This window comes from Nannobrachium achirus (genome assembly GCF_963921795.1).
Source record: "Nannobrachium achirus genome assembly, chromosome: 14".
Lineage (NCBI taxonomy): Eukaryota > Metazoa > Chordata > Actinopteri > Myctophiformes > Myctophidae > Nannobrachium > Nannobrachium achirus.
Genome location: NC_137821.1, coordinates 49,477,966 through 49,500,732, shown reverse-complemented (window position 1 = coordinate 49,500,732; position 22,767 = coordinate 49,477,966). Strand labels below are relative to the sequence as shown.

Below are 22,767 nucleotides of genomic sequence, written 5' to 3'. Positions count from 1 at the left end.
AAAATTCCAATGTCGCTCCCCGCCAGGCCCGATAGTCCCGAGAATTTGCTTTTATATAATGTAATGTTTAATTACATTATTCTGCAGCCCGTGAAAACGTTTGAGCTTTCAGTCATATAACGAACCAAAGATATCACTCATCACAGTAAGTGTGTTTGAAAACAAGAGTGTAATAACGTATAAATCTCAATAGAAATGAATAAAACTCCCAATAAACCACAGTGAATGCATTTAGCGTGGCAGAGCGCAGCCCGCAGAGTGCAATCAGCGGCACACTGGCCACACGCATGTAAAGGGATGTGGGGCAGGGATGTGCAGAGAATTATTTAGAGAGGCAGGGGCTGACATTTCTAAAGGGGCCTTTTGGTGGACAATTCTATTGAATGCAGCCCTCAGGGGCAGGGGCTCAAGCCCCCTTTGATGTCTATGTGTGTACATGCCTGGTGAAGGGGCTGGCAGAAGCGACAACGGAGCAGCTGGATCTGAGACCATTTTGCACAAATCAAACAAAATCCAGTAAAATGTTCACTTGGAAAGCCATGACCTGCCTCATTGGCCAACAACACACAGCTTCATCATAACCCCCAAAGTCTCGACAACAAAATATTATGTCCCAGGCAGCCAGACAACAACGAAGATCAGAAGATCAGATCAGCAGGAGCGTCACAAGGGAAAAGTGGGACGAGTCTGAGTTACTAGGGCCCAAGGTGGAAGGGGCTTCATTATTTTATACTTTTGCTATTGAAAAATAGCAGATCTACAAGCTTGCAGCGCGACACTCGGTGCCATGCTGTGAGCTTGTATATATCTATTTTTTAAATCCCCCTATGTAGAAAATTCATGGGGGGCCCGCAGTGAATCCTTGTACCCAGGGCCCAGCACCGACACCCAGTTGGAACAGATCCTCAGCCCACTACAAAGTGTACAAACACAACGTATAGAAAGCCTGGTGAGGCGAGGCCGAGGTTACAAACAACACAATCACCTACTGGACAAGATGCAGTCGGCCGGTCCAGTCACCACCAACCGATCTTCAAGCCCTGCTACGGGAGTGGAGAGGAGAAAATATCCCCCCCCCCCCCCGGCGGAGTCCTCAATCAGGCGACCATTGTCTGAAGAAAAGCAACGTGTTGCGTCCATATAACTTCCATCGGTATGTAACAAAACTGGTGAAAATAGCAGATCTGCAAGCACACAACGCCTCGCATCCAAGCGCGACCATGGAGCCTGATGGAGGAGTTGTTCTAGGTGTATTATATTCCAGTTATCAGGAAAGGGTCGCGTCCAAACTCCCAGCGGTGGAACAAAAAAAAAGGAGTGAAAATAGCAGATCTACAACGCGTCGCGACAGTGGAATCCAACAGGGAAGAAACGAAAACACGGCGATCGTCATTGTCAGTAAGTTACTGTTGTTTCCATCCTCCTAACCTAAACTAACTGTAACAGTTAGTTTACCTAGGCTAGAAGACTCTTCCTGCTCACTTGGCTGATATGCTCCTGCGTGCGTCCCTATGGCGTGCACGCGCAATCGCGCATGTGCGCGTGTTTGAGGCGTGCCGCGCAACAAGTCCTTGCAGCCTGAAGCCGTGAAGGAAGGAAACGAGCTCGCGCCTGAGGCAATATCACCACTGGGCGTATGTGATCGCTGCAGTCTGTTCCGCTCTAAAGCCCGCCTACTGTATCCGGTTATGTAACACTCACATGCATGCAAGACACGTTTCCGCATCCGGTATAGACCCAGGCCGGATCACCAACAAGCAGAGTAACTTGATTGCTATCAGTTCTCTACCAAGCCACCGAGGCAAGCCAGTAGTTTGCGCACATCAAGAGAGCTGCTCTCATGCTCTGTCAGAGCATGAGAGCGATTCAATTCAAAGGAACGTTATTGGCATGAGAAAACATAGGCTACGTTTACATCGCCAAAGCAAGTGCCACAAATAAATAAAAACAGTTGAATATGGGGAACATATTTACAGTTATACACATAGGCCTTGCCTTATATAAAGTTATACGTTATAAGTGTGTGTGTGTGTGTGTGTGTGTGTGTGTGTGTGTGTGTGTGTGTGTGTGTGTGTGTGTGTGTGTGTGTGTGTGTGAAAATGTGATCTGTGCAAAATAAAACACTTGAATGCTGAATAAAAGGTAAAAAGCTTATTTATATTTGTGTGAAGTCAGTATGACGCCCTATGGGCAAGAGGTGACCTATTACAGCCCTATTACACTATTCCAGTTATTGCCCTATTACACAATTACACTTATTACACTAGTAAACTTATCTGATAAGTGCCTGACGCCATAAATACAAATATCAACTGAATTATCCACTTGAAAAGCGATCGATCACAAAAAGGTCAATATCTCCAGTTTTATCAATTAGAGCTGGATTTTGGTCAAAAATGGCTATTTTGAGATGGCTGCAACTATAGAAAAAAAAGCTTTTTATTTTATTTTTTTATTTTTTGGTGAGACTAGAGGTTGTCTTCTTTCTTTTCAGGTACTGTAAGACATTGTCGAAAAAACACAGAATTTAGGAAAAATGTCAATATAAAAAAAATATATACATTTTTTTATTAAACAAAATGGCAGGAGAGCCATACAGTCAATGTTAAAATGGCGGCCAATGTGTTAACACAGTTTGAAAGTTGAAAAAGGTTTTCATTCCAACAGATAGCTGTGTTAAGGTCATTAAATGGCTACAACGCATTCTCCTCTAGTTTCACGCTCTGAGCACAAGCGTGTATTTGTTGTTTGTGAACACTACATTCTTCTTCAAAATGGCTATGAGCAACAACAAGTTATTGATGCCTATATGTTTTGTTAATTATTGTAGCAGCTCGGCAGCTTGGTGCTGTTATGTTATGTGTGCCTGTCAGAGCGTCAGTGAGACCTCGCTGACTCTCTGGACCAGAGATAAGTAAAACAGTGGACTTACTAAACTAAAATTAATGTTTAAAATTAAGGTAACATAATCAAAAAGGTTTCTCTGATAGTGGAATCAAAGAAGGGGACCTGCACACTGTAGAACTTGCAAAAAAGTAGAAAGGAAGCTTTATTTTGACGTTTCGGTCATTTCGACCTTCATCAGAACAGCCTTCATAGTCTGTTTTATTTTTTTCAAGTTCTACAGTGTCCGGGTCCCCTTCTTTGATTCCACTATCAGAGAAACCTTTTTGATATATGCATTTTTGTCCTACGCACCTGGTAACCAGCCTTTGAGGTGTACAGTAACATAATAAAACAGCACATACGTGAACATAATACAACAGTACATACCTATTCTGTGTAACTTGACCACTGGTTTCAACATGGTGGTCTGCATCACTGCTTCACACTCTGACGGAAAACTTTAGTATGGGTGTTGTTATAACCCTGGCCCCAAATGTTTTATGAATAGCTCTGGATATAAGAACAAAAAGAGAAAAACAAGCCTCAGATCTATTAATCTGTCATTACAATCACGCATTACAGCCTCATTAATGTTGATTGAAAAAGCAGCAGCTTACATTTTGGGTCCTCTTCCCCCACAGAGAAAAAAGAAGAATGTGATCCTTCTCTCCCTGCGCCTGCTCTCCCTGTGTGTGTGTGTGTGTGTGTGTGTGTGTGTGTGTGTGTGTGTGTGTGTGTGTGTGTGTGTGTGTGTGTGTGTGTGTGTGTGTGTGTGTGTGTGTGTGTGTGTGCGTGCGTGCGTGGGTGGTTTATCTTATCTACAGTATGTAAAAGAATTCTGTCTCTCAGTTTTTCTGCCAAGACAGTAACCTTGGTTGGCTGCGCTCAGTGGTGAGAAAACTCCAGATTATTTTTTTCTATCAATAACACAGTGTAGAAATGCTCTGTTACCAGTAAGACTCCCTAATCGGGAGTTAAGTGACCGCCACGTCGCATACACAAACTTTAGAAGGGAATATGGGAAATGGGACAGATCCATGTTGATGACATGACTTTACATATACTGTGTACCGCTTTGCGTGATTTTAGGCCAAAATCTGTAGGAGCAGTGTCCAAAAATGTGTTTTTCAAAAATTGGCCTGATGGTTTTTGTGAGAAATCAGGGCCGGAGGTTGTGATTTGCCACCCAAGGAGTGTGTGTGCAAAGTTTGGCATTGATAGGGCCAACGGTGGCAGAGATAAGAGTAGGGGCAAAAGTGTGACGTGACGTGACGTGACGTGACGTGACGTGACGTGACGTGACACCAGACAGCCGGTGGAGCTTTTCATAGTAACAAGCACAATTCCGGTAATCACAATTTACTTGAGTAAAAGTACAAAACTATCAAAACACATTTAAACTACCAACAATAAAAGTCATTATGCAAAATATCCCATTTCACAAGTTCACGTTTATGTATAAAATGTATTAACACCATTTAGAACATAGTAGATCTATTCTACAAGCTCACAACAGGTTGTATTGTGATGCGGTGTGATCTTGTAGATCGGCTATTTTAAATGGCCAAACTTTAAATAGGGCTGAAGTGGTTAATGTTTTCCAATAATGATCACAATAGTAGCCTAACTAATAACTAAGTTTCTAAAATAACGGTAGTGGAGTAAAAAGTACAATAGTAGATAAATAGTGTGGAGTAGATAAAGTATTGCAAATTGGACATACTTTGCTAAAGTACAATACTTGTACTTAGTTAATTTTGAAGTTGCACCTATTGATCCGGTTGGGAGCATGGATTAAATCACTCGGTATATAGACCAGTAAGATTCCCTAATCGGGAGATAAGCGACCGTCAGGTCACATGTATACACAATTAGGCCGCTCGGGGGTGAAGGCCCCTTGGCAACGGTGGCGGAGATATGAGTAGGGCAAAAGTGTGACGTGATGTGACAGGCTGACAGAATTACAGACTGACAGCTGGTGGAGGATCACAGAATAGATGCATCTTTACCTAAGTATAGTTCATTGAAATACAGTGATGATAATACGGTGACGAAAATATAGTACAGATAGAGCTTAGAAGAACAGAGCTACTTCCTGGGTGCTGAATTTAAGCGTCTCTTTGGCACACCTTACTTTTTGGGGCCGAACCCACCCCTCCCCATAGAATGATCTCATCCTCCCATGGCGATATTTTAAAATTCATATGGGGCTTAGCAGGGCTGGATTAACCATTGGGCCGGTGGGGCCGTTGCCAGGGGCCCTTGGCTCTCAGAGGCCCTTGGGGGAACTTGGCTGCGTGGTCATTGCCAATTTACTCAAATTAAATGTATAAGTTAAATAAAAATCAAATGTGTGGGCCTCTCCTCTGTTGTCTACAGATGCTTTCTTGACCCACAGATGATCATCATGGCTTAAAATCCGAGCTGGGTAGTGCGCGTTGGGAGGGAGGGGGGGTTAATGTGGAGGGTGGGGGGGCCCTAAAAGAAATATCGGCCAGGGGCCCTTGCGGGGGTTAATCCGTCCATGGGGCTTAGCATGGTTTACTGATTCGTTTTTCCAATCAGAGACTTAAAAAGTATTTGTATCAAGTTTTTAAGCCTAGAATCAAGCCATCCAGGATCCTGGTGAATAAAGAATCTGTTACGACTGGTGTGTGTTTGACCCAAATGCACAGCAAGGAGGAGAAAGAGGAAGGTTAAAGCCGACCCGGGCGTGTTTATTAACCTGGAGCACAGAGTTAAAGGCACGAGGGGGGCAAAAAGGGGGTAGTGGGCTCCGCTGCAGCTCCAACTCGGTCCGGGGTCTTGAGGAACTGGAAGGAGAGGAGAAGCACAGTCAGCAATAGATCCACAAGAATTAAAGGGCAATGCCACTAATTAGAAAGTCAGTCTAAAGCTCTGCTAAACTGGGAAAGCAAGTCTGCAGGTTGTACTTTACCATACGAGTGGAAAGGTGAGGATCTGACGCAGAGCTGTGTGCTGGCCAAGATCTTGTAGACTCAGGAGCTGATTGCAGACTCAGCCCAGGTGAGGAGATTGCCAATGGGAGACTGGTGTGCAGATGTCTGGAACTCAGAGGTCTGCTGTGACGTACTGTGCCACGAGAGGGTGCCACAGTGCCAAGTGAGGGCCAGGACGTAACAGAATCACCATAAAACCTTTGATTCTGTGAAGAAGAAACAAAGCTGCTTTCTTCTTTCTAGATTTGCATGCTTTGGTTTCGCAGCCTTCCCCTCGGGCCTGTTGTGGTTACCACAGGCCGGGTTTAATGCAGGCCTTCTCCTGAGACATTACACTACTTTGCATACACACTACACTGCAGAATGGACAGCACCACCTTTTACGCGTGATTCCTAAACCCACCAGGCTTGATTTAAGACCTGCCTCGTGGAAACGCGAGGACTTCCAGGAGTGGCTGAAATCCCTGCCTGACACATGGAGGGTGGATAAAGTCAGAGGCATGAAGACTTGTACTTGAGAAAAGCCTGCATTTGCACAATGCTCAACTATTAATTTCTCACTACAGTGCTCAAAATAAACTGTGCTAAAAAAAACTTGAAACTGACTGTGCTTAATAAAGGGAAAACTTTGTAACTTTGCTAAAGAGAAAAACGTACGTAGGCCTACTGAGAAAGCTATTAATTTGTCACTACTGTGCTCAAAATAAAAAACTCTTACTGATTATCAGTTAAATTGTTATGGTTTGGATATGGCTTTGGGCCTATTATGCTGCGTGTATTATTGTAATGGATCAGTAGGTAGTAGGTACTTTGCACTTGAGCGAGCAGCACTAACGTTCATGGGCACTTTCACACTTAAGATTATCGAGAGGAGGCAGGTCTTAACTCAATCCTGGTGGGTTTAGGAATCACCCACTTTTTACATGGGAGAAGGTGCGGCATCAGATCACAGCAGCAAACAGAAGATGGTGAGTTTAATGAAAGTACTATTGCTTTCTGCAGTTGACTAAGAAATATTATTATAATGAATAAACGGTATGTTGAATGAACTGAAGTTATTGTTTTGGGTTTACTTTCCTGTTAAAATATACTTGCATTAGCTTTTAAAAGACAAATAAACAAGATTTCATAGGAAAGTGTACTTTTACTTTCTGTAGTTGTCGCAGAAACATTTGCTCTCATTACAGTACACTAATAGGCTATTATTGTACAGTACCAACTTTATTGAATCTCATGTCTAAACCCTTTTCTACTTTCAATGCATGCAGATTGCTGCTGTGGTACATGGAGAACCAACTGGGTCTGCACAGAGAGTTCCAGCAACCCGAGTGGCTAAAACCAAAACGGTACATTGAATGAACTGAAGCTATTGTTTGGGGTTTACTTTCCTATTAAAACATACTTGCGTTAGCTTTTAAAAGACAAATAAACAAGATTTCACAGGAAAGTGTACTTTTACTTTTTGTAGTTGTCGCGGAAACATTTGCTCTCATTACAGTACACTAATAGGCTATTGTTGTACAGTACCAACTTTATTGAATCTCATGTCTAAACCCTTTCTTTTCTACTTTCAATGCATGCAGATTGCTGCTGTGGTACATGGAGAACCAACTATTCTAGTGTATCCCCTGGCACGCATTTGTTTTGCACAAAAAAACTTTCATTGGGCTAGAAATGGCCCCACAAAACGATGGTTTAGTGATGAGTTATCATTTTTCACAGTTTTTTGGGTGTTTTGGGGGGCCATTTCTAGCCCAAGGAAAGTTTTTTGTGCAAAACAAATGCTTGCAATGGATTCAGAATCATGACAAACCCCTAGTTAGACCCCTCACATCCTACTTAAAGCAGATCTTTTTTCTGGGTATTTTCCTCCTGTATAGACAGTCGATGGGAGCCCAACTTGATATGGATAATTCTATGGGTAAACTTCAAAATAAAGTTTGGTATCCACGGCTAAAATCCATCGTTAGGTCCTAAAGAAGCCTCAAAAAAGTTTGGTGCTTTTATCCGCTTCGTTTCGATAATGTCAAAAACCAGGGTTAAGCAACCACACTATTAGTTGAGAGAGAGATGAAGCAGGCACCCCCACAACCTTTTCATAGATTCAATATAGTTTCATGGTTTGACAGCACGATCATCAGTGATCATGTCAATTTGTGTTTTCAGATATTTAACCACTTGAACCGTCATTACCTAATAAACTTGACCTTTCACTCGTCCTTTTACTTAGTCTGCTCTTTTTCCCCAATACACCAAACCTCTTTGCCGAAAATAGCCGATCTACAAGCTCTGCTTGTGGATCTGCTATTTTTGGCAACAGTTCTCAGAATATGGACACTAGGGTTCAAGTTGTTAATATAATAAGGATTGGAAGATTTGGAGGACCCCCTGTAGTAACTCTGAGGACCCCCTAGGGGTCCCGGACCCCCTGTTGAAGACCCCTGCTATAAATGGTAACATGAGGGTGATCATTATGAAGATCAAATATGGTTTTATTGAAATGTAATCAAAGCCTCCTAGAGCGACTGAAGTAAACATCGGGTATATAGTGTGTCCAACGTTATCGGGGACACCTCGGAATGAAGTGTTTGTGAAAGTGATTGTCATTTTACTGTGATCCTTATCCACAATAGTGTGTGTGTTTCGATGTACCGCTGTGTGTATAGCGATAGCTTCTGTCCATCTATATATTCAAGATGGCAGATCTCGAGCGACGTTTGCAAGCAAAGTTTGCAATCCCTACTGGAAAAAAAAATACAAACTGCAGCCTAGTTATTCACAACAGCTCAATAATACAGTACATACAGCTGGGGATAGGGATTAAAGGAGTAGTTCACCCCTCAAAATGACTTTTTTTTTGTCATGGAGGCTTGAGTTCAATAATATTTGTGGGTTTTTGTCGCATTCTTAAGACAATAATTTAGTTACAATAAAGTTACCCCCATTGATTCCAATGGGGGTACATTTACTATAATACATTTTTTGTCTTAGGAATGCGACAAATACAAAAAAATATTGTTGAACTCAAATCTCCATGGCGAGTAAAAAGTCATTTTGGGGGTGAACTACTCCTTTAATGTTGATTATCGATACCCTTATGTATACAGCTTATCGATCTGGGTCCTAATTTATACCACTATACTTTAACTGCCTTGTTTTATTTCTTTACTTCAATTAATTACCCTTAAAAATCAATTGAAAGCTACTTTTGGGTTAAAATGCAGATTATACAGCCACACAAGATGTAACGACACCTACTGAGTGTACCCTAATTGTTGTTCTGCATTTGTCACAATTCCAGAAATGTTTAGGCCTTGAATTTTAAATAGGGGATCTCTGATAATGAAAAAAAAAAAAAAAAAAAACCCACACAGTGTCAATAACTTGCACAAATGTTGCTCTTTATTTTGACGTCAAACTTCATCAGGACAGACAATACAGGGCACAATAACCACCAAACCAAACCAATAACCACCAAACCAAACAAGTAGGTCGGGAGTGGCTTATTGTCGTTAGCAGCCGGTAACACACGGGAGTCTATCCCCGTTACAATGCGCTAGACCCCTGGGAGATGGAGTCTGTCCCTGCTACAATGCTCTAGACCACAGATATAAAAAGCTAGATACCTCGTCCACCGCTGCAGTTGATTGGAGCGACCTGTCCAACTTGATAGGCTGAAAAGCGGAAGTGCGGGACCAGTTACCCATATATGGAGACCCCTGCAGCTGTTTTTAAGAGTTGCATACGAAAAGACCCGCCCCCACCTGCCTCTGATTTGCCTACCGACCTTCCGTGTCTGTTATGCACACGGAAGATTCCAAGCCAGCCAATAAAACATGCCTATCAATGCGAGACGGGTACCAGAGAGCCGTAAGGGGCGTCTACCTTTTTATGTCTGTGCTCTAGACCCCTGGGCAATGGCTTGCTTGCCATCAGCTCCCAGTACTTCCGGCACAACTTGCTACACCCAAGCCGTGCCACTAATACGCTTAGTTGGCGGTGCCCGGGATCAAACATGACCTTGTGGTTCTAAGGCCGAGGGCTCTTCTGACTGAGCTACCCAGACAACCCAATAACCACCAAGCCAAACCAATAATCACCAAACCAATCCAATAACCACCAAAATAAACCAATAACCAACAAACCAAACCAAACCAAATCAATAAACACCAAACCAAAACAAACCAATAACCACCAAACCAAACCAATAACTAGAGGTGGGACGTTCGCGGACGAATCGAGTCGCTTGAATGGCTCTTTGAAATGAACGATGGGATCAGGTTCGCAGTATAGGGTGCCGTTCCTTTTTTGGATGAGGGGGAGTCAATTCTTTACTTAAGTAAAAGTATCAATACTGCAATGTAGAAATACTCTGTTAAGTAAAAGTCTGGAATTCAAAATGTATGTTGAGTAAGGGTACAAAAGTATTGGTATCAAAATGTGATTAAAGTACCAATAGTAGAAAGTACTCAACTACTCATTATGCCGAAAGCAGAATGTCCAATTTCACAAGTTTTCAGGCTATTAGAAAATAGCCGCTCTACAAGCTCACAGAGCTTGTAGAGCGGCTATTTTCTAATGGCAGAAATGCATATATGGCCGAAATGTATATAGTGATTTGTAATTATAATCAAACTCTACAAAGTAACTGGTAACTAAAATGAGACAGTCTTTTGAACGGTTCTTTGAAAGGAACAGATCCCAGAGATCCGGCTCACTTCAACGAGCCATAAATCCCATCTCTCACCAAACATTTTTAGGCTACACACCCACATTGTGTGGGTCAACAGATCATTCCAGCCTATAGGTGTGTGATCACACACCCCAAAGACACTCCCATCACATCATATTAGACCCACTCCCACTTAAAGAACAAGAGTGTTTGCACTTTGCAATCCCATTCCCAAAATACGCCACTTTTCTTTCTGGGTATAGCATCACTAATTAGTGCTCTGAATGACAGAGGAAGTGGTCTGTTTAAGGCATCCAACCAGGTCTTCAATTCCTATAAAGACAAAGGAGAAGGCATTAGTGGACCCAGTAGTAGTCTAATAATAAACTAGAAAAATACGGTTCCTACGAAACAGTGTGGGCTCGCTCGTGACTATATTCTGCAGCGTGCTAACTGTCATGTGAAGCTCAACCAATACTCCAGCTAACACCACTCCCAGATGTTTTTCCGCACCTCAATTGCACCTCATTGGCTAAGGTCCCTGCCTTTGTATTGTTATTTTCCGCCACTGTTGTAAATAAATAAAGTAAATAATGAAGATAGCATAGTGTTCTCGCCTTTCAGGCGAGCCCACAATTATAACATATTAATGAATCTTAAACCATGAATACGTAGGATAGGCATTCATAGGCTTTTTTAGCTTCAGCCTATCACCTTAAACAGTGATTATGCTTTTGTGGATGTATGACTTGTATAATGTACAGTATGCTTGCTACTGTGAGGTGATAAAATAAACCTAGAAATACTGTTCCTACAACTGTCATGTGAAGCTCAACCAATATTCCAGCTAACACCACTCCCAGACGTTTGTTTCCGCCAATTTCCAATTGCACCTCATTTGCTAAGGGCCCTGCCTTTGTACTGTTGTGGCGGAACTTGATAAATAAATAAAGATAACAGTGTTCTCGCCTTTCAGACGAGCCCACAATAAATAAATAATAAATATACTCCAGCTAGCTGTAGTTTTCTGCATCAGGAATATAATCGATTGCAAGTGTGGTTGCCAACGTGACTATATTCTGCAGTGTGCCAACTGTTATGTGAAGCTCAACCAATACTCCAGCTAACACCACTCCCAGATGTTTTTCCGCAACTCAATTGCACCTCATTGGCTAAGGGCCCTGCCTTTGTACTGTCTGCGACAAACTCGCTATATAAATAATGATGATAACATAGTGTTCTCACCTTTCAGGCGAGCCCACAATTATTACTTGTGCCAGCAGAGCACACTAGTAGGGTGATGAGCGCTGTCTGTATGTGGCACCAGTTAGCCAATGGGGGAGCCGTGTTGGCAGCCAATTGGCCAATGAGGGAGCAGCGGTCTCTGTGACGTCACCACCAACCAACAAGTGTGACCTGATATAAAGTCGTACTTGCCATAGACATAAAAAAGGTAGACGCCTCCTTCGGCTCTGGGGCGTACGTCTTGGAGGATAGGCAATTTTTAAGGCAATTCTGAGGCACGCTTCCACGCGTGTCACAGAATGGGGACGCTCGGTTGAATTGAAGTCCCGGAAAACGTGCGCTGCGATTGGCCAGTAGTCACTTTGAGTGTCAGCATGCTTTTGGCACTTCCGCACTTCTGCCCATCCAGTTTGACGCGTCGCTCCAATGAACTGCAGCGGTGGAAGAGGTATCTAGCTTTTTATATCTGTGGTAACTTGCTGTCAGTATGTGGTGGCTGACATTAGTCAATGAGGGAGGCAGGGCCTTTATCCAATTAGGGAGGCAGGGCCACATACAGGCAGCACTACTTGCACGCTCTGCTGGTCACACTTGTCATTGACAAGAGTAGGGCATTCACCAAATATTCGAATATTCGAATATCAATGTCACACAGAAAAAGAATATTCTCTTATTTTTTTATTGTTTTCTCTTTAAAAAATATATAGTTTATAAAGCTTGGCTAGATAGGAAGTCATAAGAATGAGTTGTCAATGCCCGGGAGAGTGTTTTCTGCTGGTGTTTCAGTCCGAGTGTATCAAAGGGTGCGTTCGGAAATGCGCACCAGGTGTGTGCTCAGTGTAATGAGTGCCTAAACCCAACCCTAATCCTAACCCTAACCTCAGTAAAACTATGCCTAAACCCAACCCTAACCCTAACCCTAACCTCAGTAAAACTATACCTAAAACTAACCCTAACCCTAACCCTAGAGCTTGACCTGCGAGCCTTAGGAATCCACCAGACGCTGTTGCGAGAGGCACGATTGCGGATGCCACGTAGGCGGATGAGATGGAGAGCGGCGAAATACAAACTGAGGAGGATTCGAGAGATAAAAAGAGAAGGCGAAATGGAACTAATTCTGGAAGTGATGAAAGTGAAAGTGAGAAGCAGGAAAAGTACATAGTTAGTTGGGTCAAAAATGGCAGTTCCGTGACCGTGGAGAGCAAAGGTCCGTTTCTCAATGGATTTGTCATCTAGGAGGGTTATTAAACAAATTTGACCGGGGTGTCTTTTTTTAAATGGCTGGGAAAATGTTTGACAGCTAGGGTAATTTTCATTCTCATTCACTTGCTATACACTACACTATAAAGGAAAAAATCACTCCCAAGAAATCTGCTTTAAATGGGATATGAGGGGTCAAACTAGGGGGTTTTAATTATTCTGAACCCATTGCAAGCATTTGTTTTGCATGTAAAACATTCCTTGGGCTAAAAACGGACCCAAAAAGACTGAAAATTGATGACTCATCACTAAACCATCGTATTGTGGGGGCCAATCATATTCGGCATTTGATGAGATGCAACCTTGGACCCAAAACTTGGAATATCGTTGGATAGTATTTTGTCATTTTGTCAGCCATAATAGAATTCAATCTCCATTTGTGTAGACCAGTGTTTCTCAACCACTGTGCCTGGGGACCTTTGATGTGCCCCTGAGAAGGGTCAAGTGTGCCCCTTGAAACTGCTTGAAAGCCAGTATTGTATTTATCATTTTAAAAATTATTTAAACTAGTGAAAACAGCCGATCTACAAGCACACAACGCCTCGCGGACTGTTGTGCAACAGCCTTGTATGATGAAGCAGGGCTTTACTTTGCGAAGAAACGTACACATTTGATACAAGGTTTCTTCCCGACAGTGATGATATTACACCCCCGTATTATGTTGGTGTGCCCATGGATTCTTCCCATGCAGAAAAAAAGGTTGAGAAACACTGGTGTAGACTTGTTGTAAATTAAGAAATGCAGATGTGTCACAAAAATGTTACTCTTGAGAGCGTAAAATGAAACCAAATGGACCCATGAGGTCCTCTCGAGAGTTAAAGATCTATAAGGGTCCATTTGGCTACCAACTCTCCATCAATTAGCTGAAACTACTGAAACTACTGTATTACATGATCATCCAGACTCACCTTCATCATCTCCTCTTTGTGCTGGCCCCGAGTTGGACTCAGTGTTCTCTGGATCATCTGTGGAAGAGAGATTATGTCAGGATGTTCCTAGGCCTGTGACAATTATTAGATAATCACGCAATAAATGATTTGAGATAAGCACAATTATTTTACACATTATCTTCATAATCCTCTACTGGTCGCGCTACTCGCTGCAACATGGGATTGTGTGCCTTTGCATTGTGCCTGCTTCACCGAAAGATGGGAATCTTTAAACGCACCTTAAAAAGGAGTTCATCCCCCAAAGATACGAGCCATGGACATGGGGTATTTTTGTACCTTGTTGAGCCATGACCAATTGACCATGGGATATTTTTGTACCTAGTTGGTGTTCACCATGGATATTTTGTGTACCTTGTTGCTGTGCACCATGGCTCATGTGTACCACGGACATGGGGTATCTTTGTACCTTGTAGGTGTGTACCACAGACATGGGGTGTTTTTGTACCTTGTTGCTGTGCACCATGGCTCATGTTGTCCATGGAGATGGGGTATTGTTGTACCTGGTTTGTGTGTACAATGAATATGGGTTATTTGTGTACCTTGTTGGTGTGTAGTCTGTGTACCATGGACATGGTGTATTTTTCTACCTTGTTGAGCCATAGTTCATGTGGGCCATGTGCATGGGGTATTTTTGTACCTTGTTGAGCCATGGACATGGGGTACATTTTTGTACCTTGTTCCTGTGAGCCATGGTTCATGTGTATCATGGACATGGGGTATATTTTTGTACCTTGTTCCTGTGAGCCATGGTTCATGTGTATCATGGACATGGGGTATATTTTTGTACCTTGTTCCTGTGATCCATGGTTCATGTGGGCCATGTGCATGGCGTTCTCGGGGCTGACGGGGATGGGGACGCTGGCCTCAGCAGGGATGTGTCTGAACAGCTCCTTGCTGCCAGGGTCCATGCAGCTCATGTAGGGAGTGCTGTGTCGGCTGTCCATGTAGTACATGATGTAGAAGTTACACATCTCATCTCGAAAAGAAGATCTGGCATCAAAAATCATAGGGAAAAAACAAAAACAATTAAAGGGGTAGTTCACCACTTTTCAACCTGTCTTATAATAGGTCCTCACTAATGTTCATGATAAAATATACTTTAAGGAAATGCCAGCACTCACTTTTAATCTTTTTCCTTTTTATTTAATTCTTGCCCCAGCAGCTGCAGCACAAGTCGGACGTTTCGGCCCAACAGGGCCTTCTTCAGCATGATAAAATATCACAATTTTTTTCTACTAAGTCCAAGTCTCCTAGGAGAGCTGTGGGAAGTTCAGAATCCATCGTCTTGTGACATCATCATTTAAAAAAAATAATAATAATCAATATTTTTGAAACAATATTTAGATTTTTATTATCGCAAGAACAATGGCTTCCACTTTAAAATTGCAACTTTTCAGGAATAGAGCCTGCAGTTTCTATAAGCTGGATTGGCAATCGATGATGTCACAAGACGATGGGATTCTGACCTGCCCACAGCCCTCCTCTGAAAAAAAAAAAGAAAAAAAAAAAGAAAAGCTATTTTTGAGTGAGGACCAATTATATGAACATAGGTTGAAAAGTGGTGGAGTGCCCCTTTAAGTTGTATCTACAATGAAGTGCTTAGGAAAAAAGCTGTCAAGATAATAAATGACCCCTCTCACCCACTCCATAGGGAGTTCGATTTACTTCCTTCTGGTAGACGCTATAGAACAGCTTGGGCACACCGTAGCCGTAATATTTTAAAAAAATCATTCATTCCGAATGCCATTAAGGCAATGAATTATGTCATGTCTCGCTGATCTGCCTGTTTTTTTTCACATATGCCATTGTTGTCCTTCTGGTTGCCTTAAAGATGGTTTGTGTGTAATTGTTTGTTGCTGTTATCTGTTGTTTTAATGTTGTGAATGTATATGAGACTAAAGACAAATCTCCACATTGTGGACAAATAAATGAAACTAACTAACTATCTCCCGCCGTACCTCTGAAAAACACACACACACACACACACACACACACACACACACACACACACACACACACACACACACACACACACACACACACACATACACACACACACACACGCACACACACACACACACACACACACATAAATACACTGAACATGTAAGTACATAATGTAGAAGTTAAGCTGCTTCCAAACCTGAAGCTATTTCTTCTATTCTAGTCGCTTCTATCGCTTTACTTTGGTCGCGCAGGTCTGCGTTGGTAAAAAAAAAAATCATGTCCTGTTGGAATCAAGGCGAAACACCCGGGAAAAAAAGTCCTGACACCAACAACCAAAAACATTTCCGTGTCTCCGAGCAAATAAAACATCATCAACGCTGATTGGCTGTCAGGGTGAAGCGAATGTCACTTCGGTTGGATTTTTCCAAGTGGGGCGAAGGTACCCGAACCAACCGTTAGCGCCGGTTGTGCCCGTTCGGATCGTTCGCGCCACGCCTGGTCGCGCATCGTCTCGTCTTTGCATTGGCTTTGTATGTAATCGCGCCGCTCGAACCATCCAGGTTGCTTTATACGTCTCATCTTCTGCCGTACCTCTGGAATAGGCTTATATCAGGGATGCCCACACTTTTTGGGCACTACCAACCAGAAAAAAAAATATGATTGTACCCTTCCTAAAAATACTTTGACTCCACAGGGAAATGTTGTGAAAATAGTGTGGCGGAGAGAGTCACAGTCTCAGCCTGAAGCGTCAAAAGTCTAGTATCTACCCTCGTTCAGGGATATCCCTTTGGAGTAATGGTTAAGATATTGGACTTTCACGCGGGAGACCCGGGTTTGAAGCCGGGTGGGGATGTTCGGATCACCTCTGTTATATTGGTGCCGTGACCCTGATCCGGGCTTCCCCATAGGAGAAGGTCAAAGGGGGGGTGAGTGTGGCGGAGAGAGTCGCAGCCTCAGCCTGAAGCTTCAAAAGTCTAGTATCTGCCCTTGTTCCATAGGGATATCCCTTTGGAGTAATGGTTAAGATTTCACGCGGGAGACCCGGGTTCGAAGCCGGGTGGAGAGGTTCGGATCACCTCCGTTACAATAGCAGATTTTGTTGTCCCTTTCTTATATTATTCATTCATTGTCCCAGTTCCAATTGTGTGTGCTGCTCATTTGTTTGTGGCATCGCTACCTCACTTGTTCATCCTGTATCCTGTAGAAGTGCTCTCTCCTGATTGGATACAATTGGTATCCCGACCAAAAGGATGTATTTTCTGCTTACTAAAGAACTGCAGAGACAGGGATCTAATCTACACGTTGTGTTGTGTGTGTCAGAACTCACCCGATGTAGGTGTTCTGGGTCGGTACGTTGTGTGTGTTGTGTGTGTCAGTCAGAACTCACCCGATGTAGGTGTTCTGGGTGCGGCCCTCTCCTGTGAAGATACAGCGTGCTGCTAGGATGTCTCCGCTCTTCACCTCCACGCCCTTAGGGGCTGGATAGAATGCCTGCAGTGGACAAGACACACATTTAATGACGTGTTCATGTATGTACGGATGGGTCAATTCAATTCTGTCTGTCGGTCTATCTAATCCGTCTAATGATGAGACAGACAGATAGACTATACTATACTGTCTCTGTCAAGCAAAAACCATGCAGGCTACTAGCCAACCGGGAGTTGCTTGGACAGAGTGGCTGAGTGTTTTAACATGAATCTGTAGGCCTAGGCGAATTGTGGCTTTCATGTGAATCGTAAATGATGTACAGTATAGCGCTTTTATCCAAGGCTCTTTACATAGATTGTGCATTACATTCACCCATTACATTCACCCATCGACACACACACACCGTCACCGATGGCGGAGGAAACCATGCAAGGCACCAACCTGCTCATCGGGAGCAACTAGGGGTTCAGAGTCTTGCTCCAGGCGTAGCCAGGATTTACCAAATGGCTAGGCCTGGCACAATGTGGGTGGGCACAGATATGAGCTTGTACATCGGCTATTTTAAAATAGCGAACATTAAAATAATTTGCCAAGCAATATGGAGATGTTTTAATTTTAAAAATCGCTTCATAATTGACTAAACTATGATCAAAGCAAACTGTGGTGTCTTTCTTTGCTTCCTAGAGAGCCGCGCATCGCCGCGCCACCCCAAATAATAACTGACTTCGGAAACTTCCCACTGGACTTCAAGCAACACTGACTTCAGAAGGTTGACATTTCTCTATTATAAATTCTTGTTTTGAGTGATCTCACGTAATATTGTAATATTTTGAAGTATGGACTTCTGATATTCATGCCCTAACAATTCAAAGTTTTAACAAAAAGAGGTTTGGAATAATTCACTGAATGTCCAATGTATCTAGAATATATGAAAGTTTCAAGAAATATATGAAAGTTTCAAGAAAGACTCTTAACCCCTAATTGCTCACACGCTCCTTGTGGGCTGCGAAGCAGCTGGGTTGGGCTGCAAATACTGAATTTCCCTCGCGGGAGGAGTAGGTAACTATTAGTATTATTTAAATCAGGAGGACAAAGTACTCACATTTCCACTTATTTATTGGCACACACCAAAAAGGAACGCTTACGCGTTTCGGCTAAGAGCCTTCGTCAGAGCATTGCCTTCGTCAGAGCATAATGCTCTGACGAAGGCTCTTAGCCGAAACGCGTAAGCGTTCCTTTTTGGTGTGTGCCAATAAATAAGTGGAAATGTGAGTACTTTGTCCTCCTGATTTAAACATTGGGGATTTGCTACCTTTTTGGAATTTAATTCCTATTTTTTATGTATATTTGACTTTAGGTCTAGCACTCCATTGAGAAAACCATTGCTGATGCGCACCTTCTTTTTCTTATATTAGTATTATTATTATTAAGAAAATTTACTTTTACACAATATTCAAATTCTTCGAGAAGGATCTGTATGCACGTTAATATTTCTATGACATGCCTGTGGTAGCTGTGGAGACTGTCGACCGATGAGAGTCCACTTCCCATCTCGAACCCTGTAGCCACTCACCACTTTGCCTGCGACAAAAAGTCACATATTACTTACCACTGACTGTTCTTGTTACAAAAATGCTCTTACAGTCACATACCACTACTTCAAAGTATGTAAGCCTTGGCGAGCCATGTGGCCCATAGGTGCAGGAGTCCATGTACAAGTACATCCCCTGGACATGAAGCTAGTATGTTGGCATCGCAGGGACTCAATCCAATCCAACCCTTGATGCTGAGTGCCAAGCAGGGAGGCTAGTTGGCTCTCAAAGTCCAGATTGGGGGACCCTTGGGAGGCAGTTCCAGAGGGTTTCCCAGAGCAAAATGATTAGGAACCAAATGGACACTTAAAGCTCTGTAACTCTGAGAGTGTACAAATGGAAGCAAATGGACCCTTACAGCTCTGCAACTCAGTGTACTAATGGAACCAAATGGACCCTTACAGGTCTGTAACTCTGAGCCTATTATGATCCAGGTCTTATGCCTTATGCCTTAACTTCTTTGCCTCTTTTTACTATTTTGTTTTTTAAATATTTCAAATAGCTGATCTGCAAGTTCACAACGTGCAGATGTAGATCAGCATTTGAAGTATTTAAAAATGTTTTTCAAAATAGTGACAAAAAGGTAAAGAAGTTAAGGCATAAGGCATAAGACCTGGATCATAATAGGGCCCTCGAGAGTGTACAAATGGAACCAAATTGACCATTTATGGGTCTGTTAACTCTGAGAGTGTACAAATGGATCTAAACAAAGTTTGAGAACCACTGATTTGTAGACCCCACGGCTACAATAGTTCATAGGAAACGAACCTAGCGAGTGTGTGTGTGTCCTGAAGGCAAACGGGTAGATGGGATAGTTGTCATACTGGCAGGCCACGTCTGCAATGGTCACTGTGAAGGAGAAGACAACATGTTTACTGTTAAGGCCTGTCTATACTTCGACCGAAATGTTCTGTGAGTTGTGTTTTCCGACGTGCACATTTCCGAACTCTCATTCGGTCTAATGCTTTTCAGAAGTCACGAGGAATATAATTTTATGGTCGAAAAGGACCTTTTGACCGAAATCTTCGGTTTCGGTCGAAGTATGGAGAGCCCTTTACTGTTAATGTAAAGCACGTCAGCAGAGGAATTACTAGACGTACTTACATTATAATCACTTACACATACATTATGGAAGTAGAGCACGATAAAATAAACCATGAAGCAAAACATTATAATTATTATCCTTGCCCCAAAATGCTATAACGTGGGCATAATTTGTCAAATGAACCACTGTCAAACTGGCGTCCATATTGTGGGCCTGTCGGTAGGTATATAAGAGGATCTTTTGGGTGGAATTGTTTTAAGTTATGCTTACGTAATGCTCTTACAGATATCTGGGCGATATGCAGTCACCTTTGAAATCACTAACTAGATAGAATGAATATGAACACATGAATGTAGCTTTTAAAAGAGTATGAACTCATACATACCTTTCTTTCCTGGAGGAATAACTGTGTCAAACGCAGACCCCCAGACCCCCAGATAATACATGCCAGCGATGAACGGCTGCCTTGAATAAACACACATAGATACACAACATTACACACACACACACACACACACACACACACACACACACACACACACACACACACACACACACACACATACATTCATATAGTACATAGAGCTATACAGTAGATATACAGTACATATAGTTGCTGTCTGGAGGAAATCGTGTATGTCAGAAACTGATCCTTCATTATTATTATTTCTAACTTTTTTCTTTAGAAATATGTTGTTTAATTGCTAAAATTTAAACAATCACCAGGCCAGTGATGGGGAAGGCAAATGCATCTTCGCAATACATGGCAGGGTGATAATTAAATCAAATTAAATTCATAGCATTTTGTATTGACTATTAAATAATGTATGTCTATGTCCTCGATTGTGATGGAAATACTGTAAGTCTTGTTGTGTTTTCATCCTGGATTGTCTTTTAACCCTTGGTGTGTGATGGTTACTGCGATAAAGTAATCAAATCAAAGACACTCCTGCTGATAGCCTGATCCATGCTTAACAATGTGTCATGTGTCCTGTGATGAAAACAGGCCACGCTGTGAGCTGGTAGATCGGCTATTTTTGGCAGAACAGTTTAAGGTGCATTTGTCTGTGCTTGCATGCGTGCGTGTCTGGACTGAATGAACTGGTTTGGGTTTTCCCAGGAAAAATTTGCATGTTCCAACTGACATTAGTTAAAGGTAATTATACTACTTACGGCTTAGTGGTCATTGTTAAGGAGATTCCTGAACAGTCTTTATATCCATCTGCACACAGGAGACATGTATTTATTGACAGAGTTCTCCATTTCTACAAGACGTACAAACTCACAAGCTTGGGAGGGAATTCATAAAGATTCGGCACTTGGTGACAAGTAATACAGTAAATTACTTCTTTGGCTTTTTTTCTTTTCATTTTGAAAAACATTTTAAATACGTCAAATAGCCAATCTACATCGAAAGTTGTGAGCTTGTAGATCAGCTATTTTCAAATAGTAAAAAAAGGGCAAAGAAGTCTAGGGATAAGAGGTAATAAGGGGTAAGGTCTCTATGGCGCCGGCTACACGAATATGGATCTTTTTCTAATCACACGTTTTGCATTTGGGGCTTGCAGCCACACAAAGCTAGAGATTTCAGCCGCTAAACCAGATCTTTTTGTAACCAGATAAACAAGTGAAGATTAAAGAAAGATTGAGGCGCCGTCCATACGACGCCGGATTTCATTTGACCGGGGAGGTAGAGCCACGATTGCCATGGGTGTCCACATGCAAACGCATGAAAACGGAGGACTAGACAAATAGTTTCCAAAACTCCGGCTGCAGTGCATTTTTGTTACCCGGGCGTATTTATTTTGCCGTGTGGACAGCATAAACGGAGAAGTTCTTTGCTTGCCTCTGCCTCGATCCATTCAGCACACACGTTAAACAGGTCGGGCTTCCTTTATGATGCGCTATGCGTGCCCATTTCCCTCTCCATTCCATTGCGATCGATCGATTGCAATAATAGCCTATAGGCCTATCATTCCAAATCATCATAAAATGTATAGGCTAGGTATGTCTGTCAAATATTGTTTTAGTTCAAGCCAAGGCAATAAAAAAGCTATAATAAGCAACATCGGTATGGTTCATTTGGTCGCCTCCTCCTATAGCTGCCCACACAATAAAAAGTCATAGGAGAGAAAATCATGACTTATTATTGAGGACTTTGAATTATAACAATCGCTGGCTTATAATTCATGGCTGCTTATTGATATCCAAAATTTGACCAAGAGTAGAGGCAGGCAAGTCGCGTCAGATATGCTCCGTTAACAAGACTAGGGCTGTAGCTCGTTATTGATAATGAGCACCTGATCGAGACAACAAATTCAGAACATAACTGGTATCTTTTGCGACTGTGAGTTTGTGGCTGACCACCATCTATGAAGATGACAATTGACAAGAGTAACAAATATCATTAAAACAATCATTCATTAGGGTTCCATCCCTAAACAAGACAGCTCTTAATCTTAACATGTCGTGAATTTGTTCATTGCAATGGAATGAGTTGAATGGAATGGAGGAATAGCGCACAATGGAAGCACGACCTAATTTGTTTACTGCTTCGATTACTCTCCCCTCTCCTGCTCTAGAAATAGTTCACAGATTTATATTAAATGAATGATTAAATAGCAATTGTGCATGTTAAAGTGTGAAGATTGTGAAACTTGGACGATGCATATCCTATAGATAGCTATAGCAACTATATGAGAGCAGGGGGACGCGGCCACCCGCTTCGGTGATGCGCAGACAGGGATTTATAGCGTTTTGCATTTTCATGTGGGCATAATTT

The 22,767-nt window shown here is 42.4% G+C and overlaps 1 protein-coding gene across 1 annotated transcript in view; it reads right to left on the bottom strand.

Annotated features, from left to right (window-relative positions):
* Positions 1-5,624: 5,624 nt before the first annotated feature.
* LOC308298106 (peptidyl-glycine alpha-amidating monooxygenase-like) overlaps positions 5,625-22,767 on the bottom strand; it is a gene marked incomplete at both ends in the record, with an annotated part of 58,749 nt that continues 41,606 nt past the window's right edge. The window contains 9 exons of the mRNA XM_080741663.1: positions 5,625-5,699; positions 10,838-10,851; positions 13,932-13,988; positions 14,761-14,963; positions 17,308-17,411; positions 18,853-18,929; positions 19,709-19,789; positions 20,371-20,450; positions 21,159-21,207. Coding sequence (XP_080597789.1) covers positions 5,625-5,699; positions 10,838-10,851; positions 13,932-13,988; positions 14,761-14,963; positions 17,308-17,411; positions 18,853-18,929; positions 19,709-19,789; positions 20,371-20,450; positions 21,159-21,207 — 740 coding nt within the window. The remainder of the gene's footprint in view (positions 5,700-10,837; positions 10,852-13,931; positions 13,989-14,760; positions 14,964-17,307; positions 17,412-18,852; positions 18,930-19,708; positions 19,790-20,370; positions 20,451-21,158; positions 21,208-22,767) is intronic.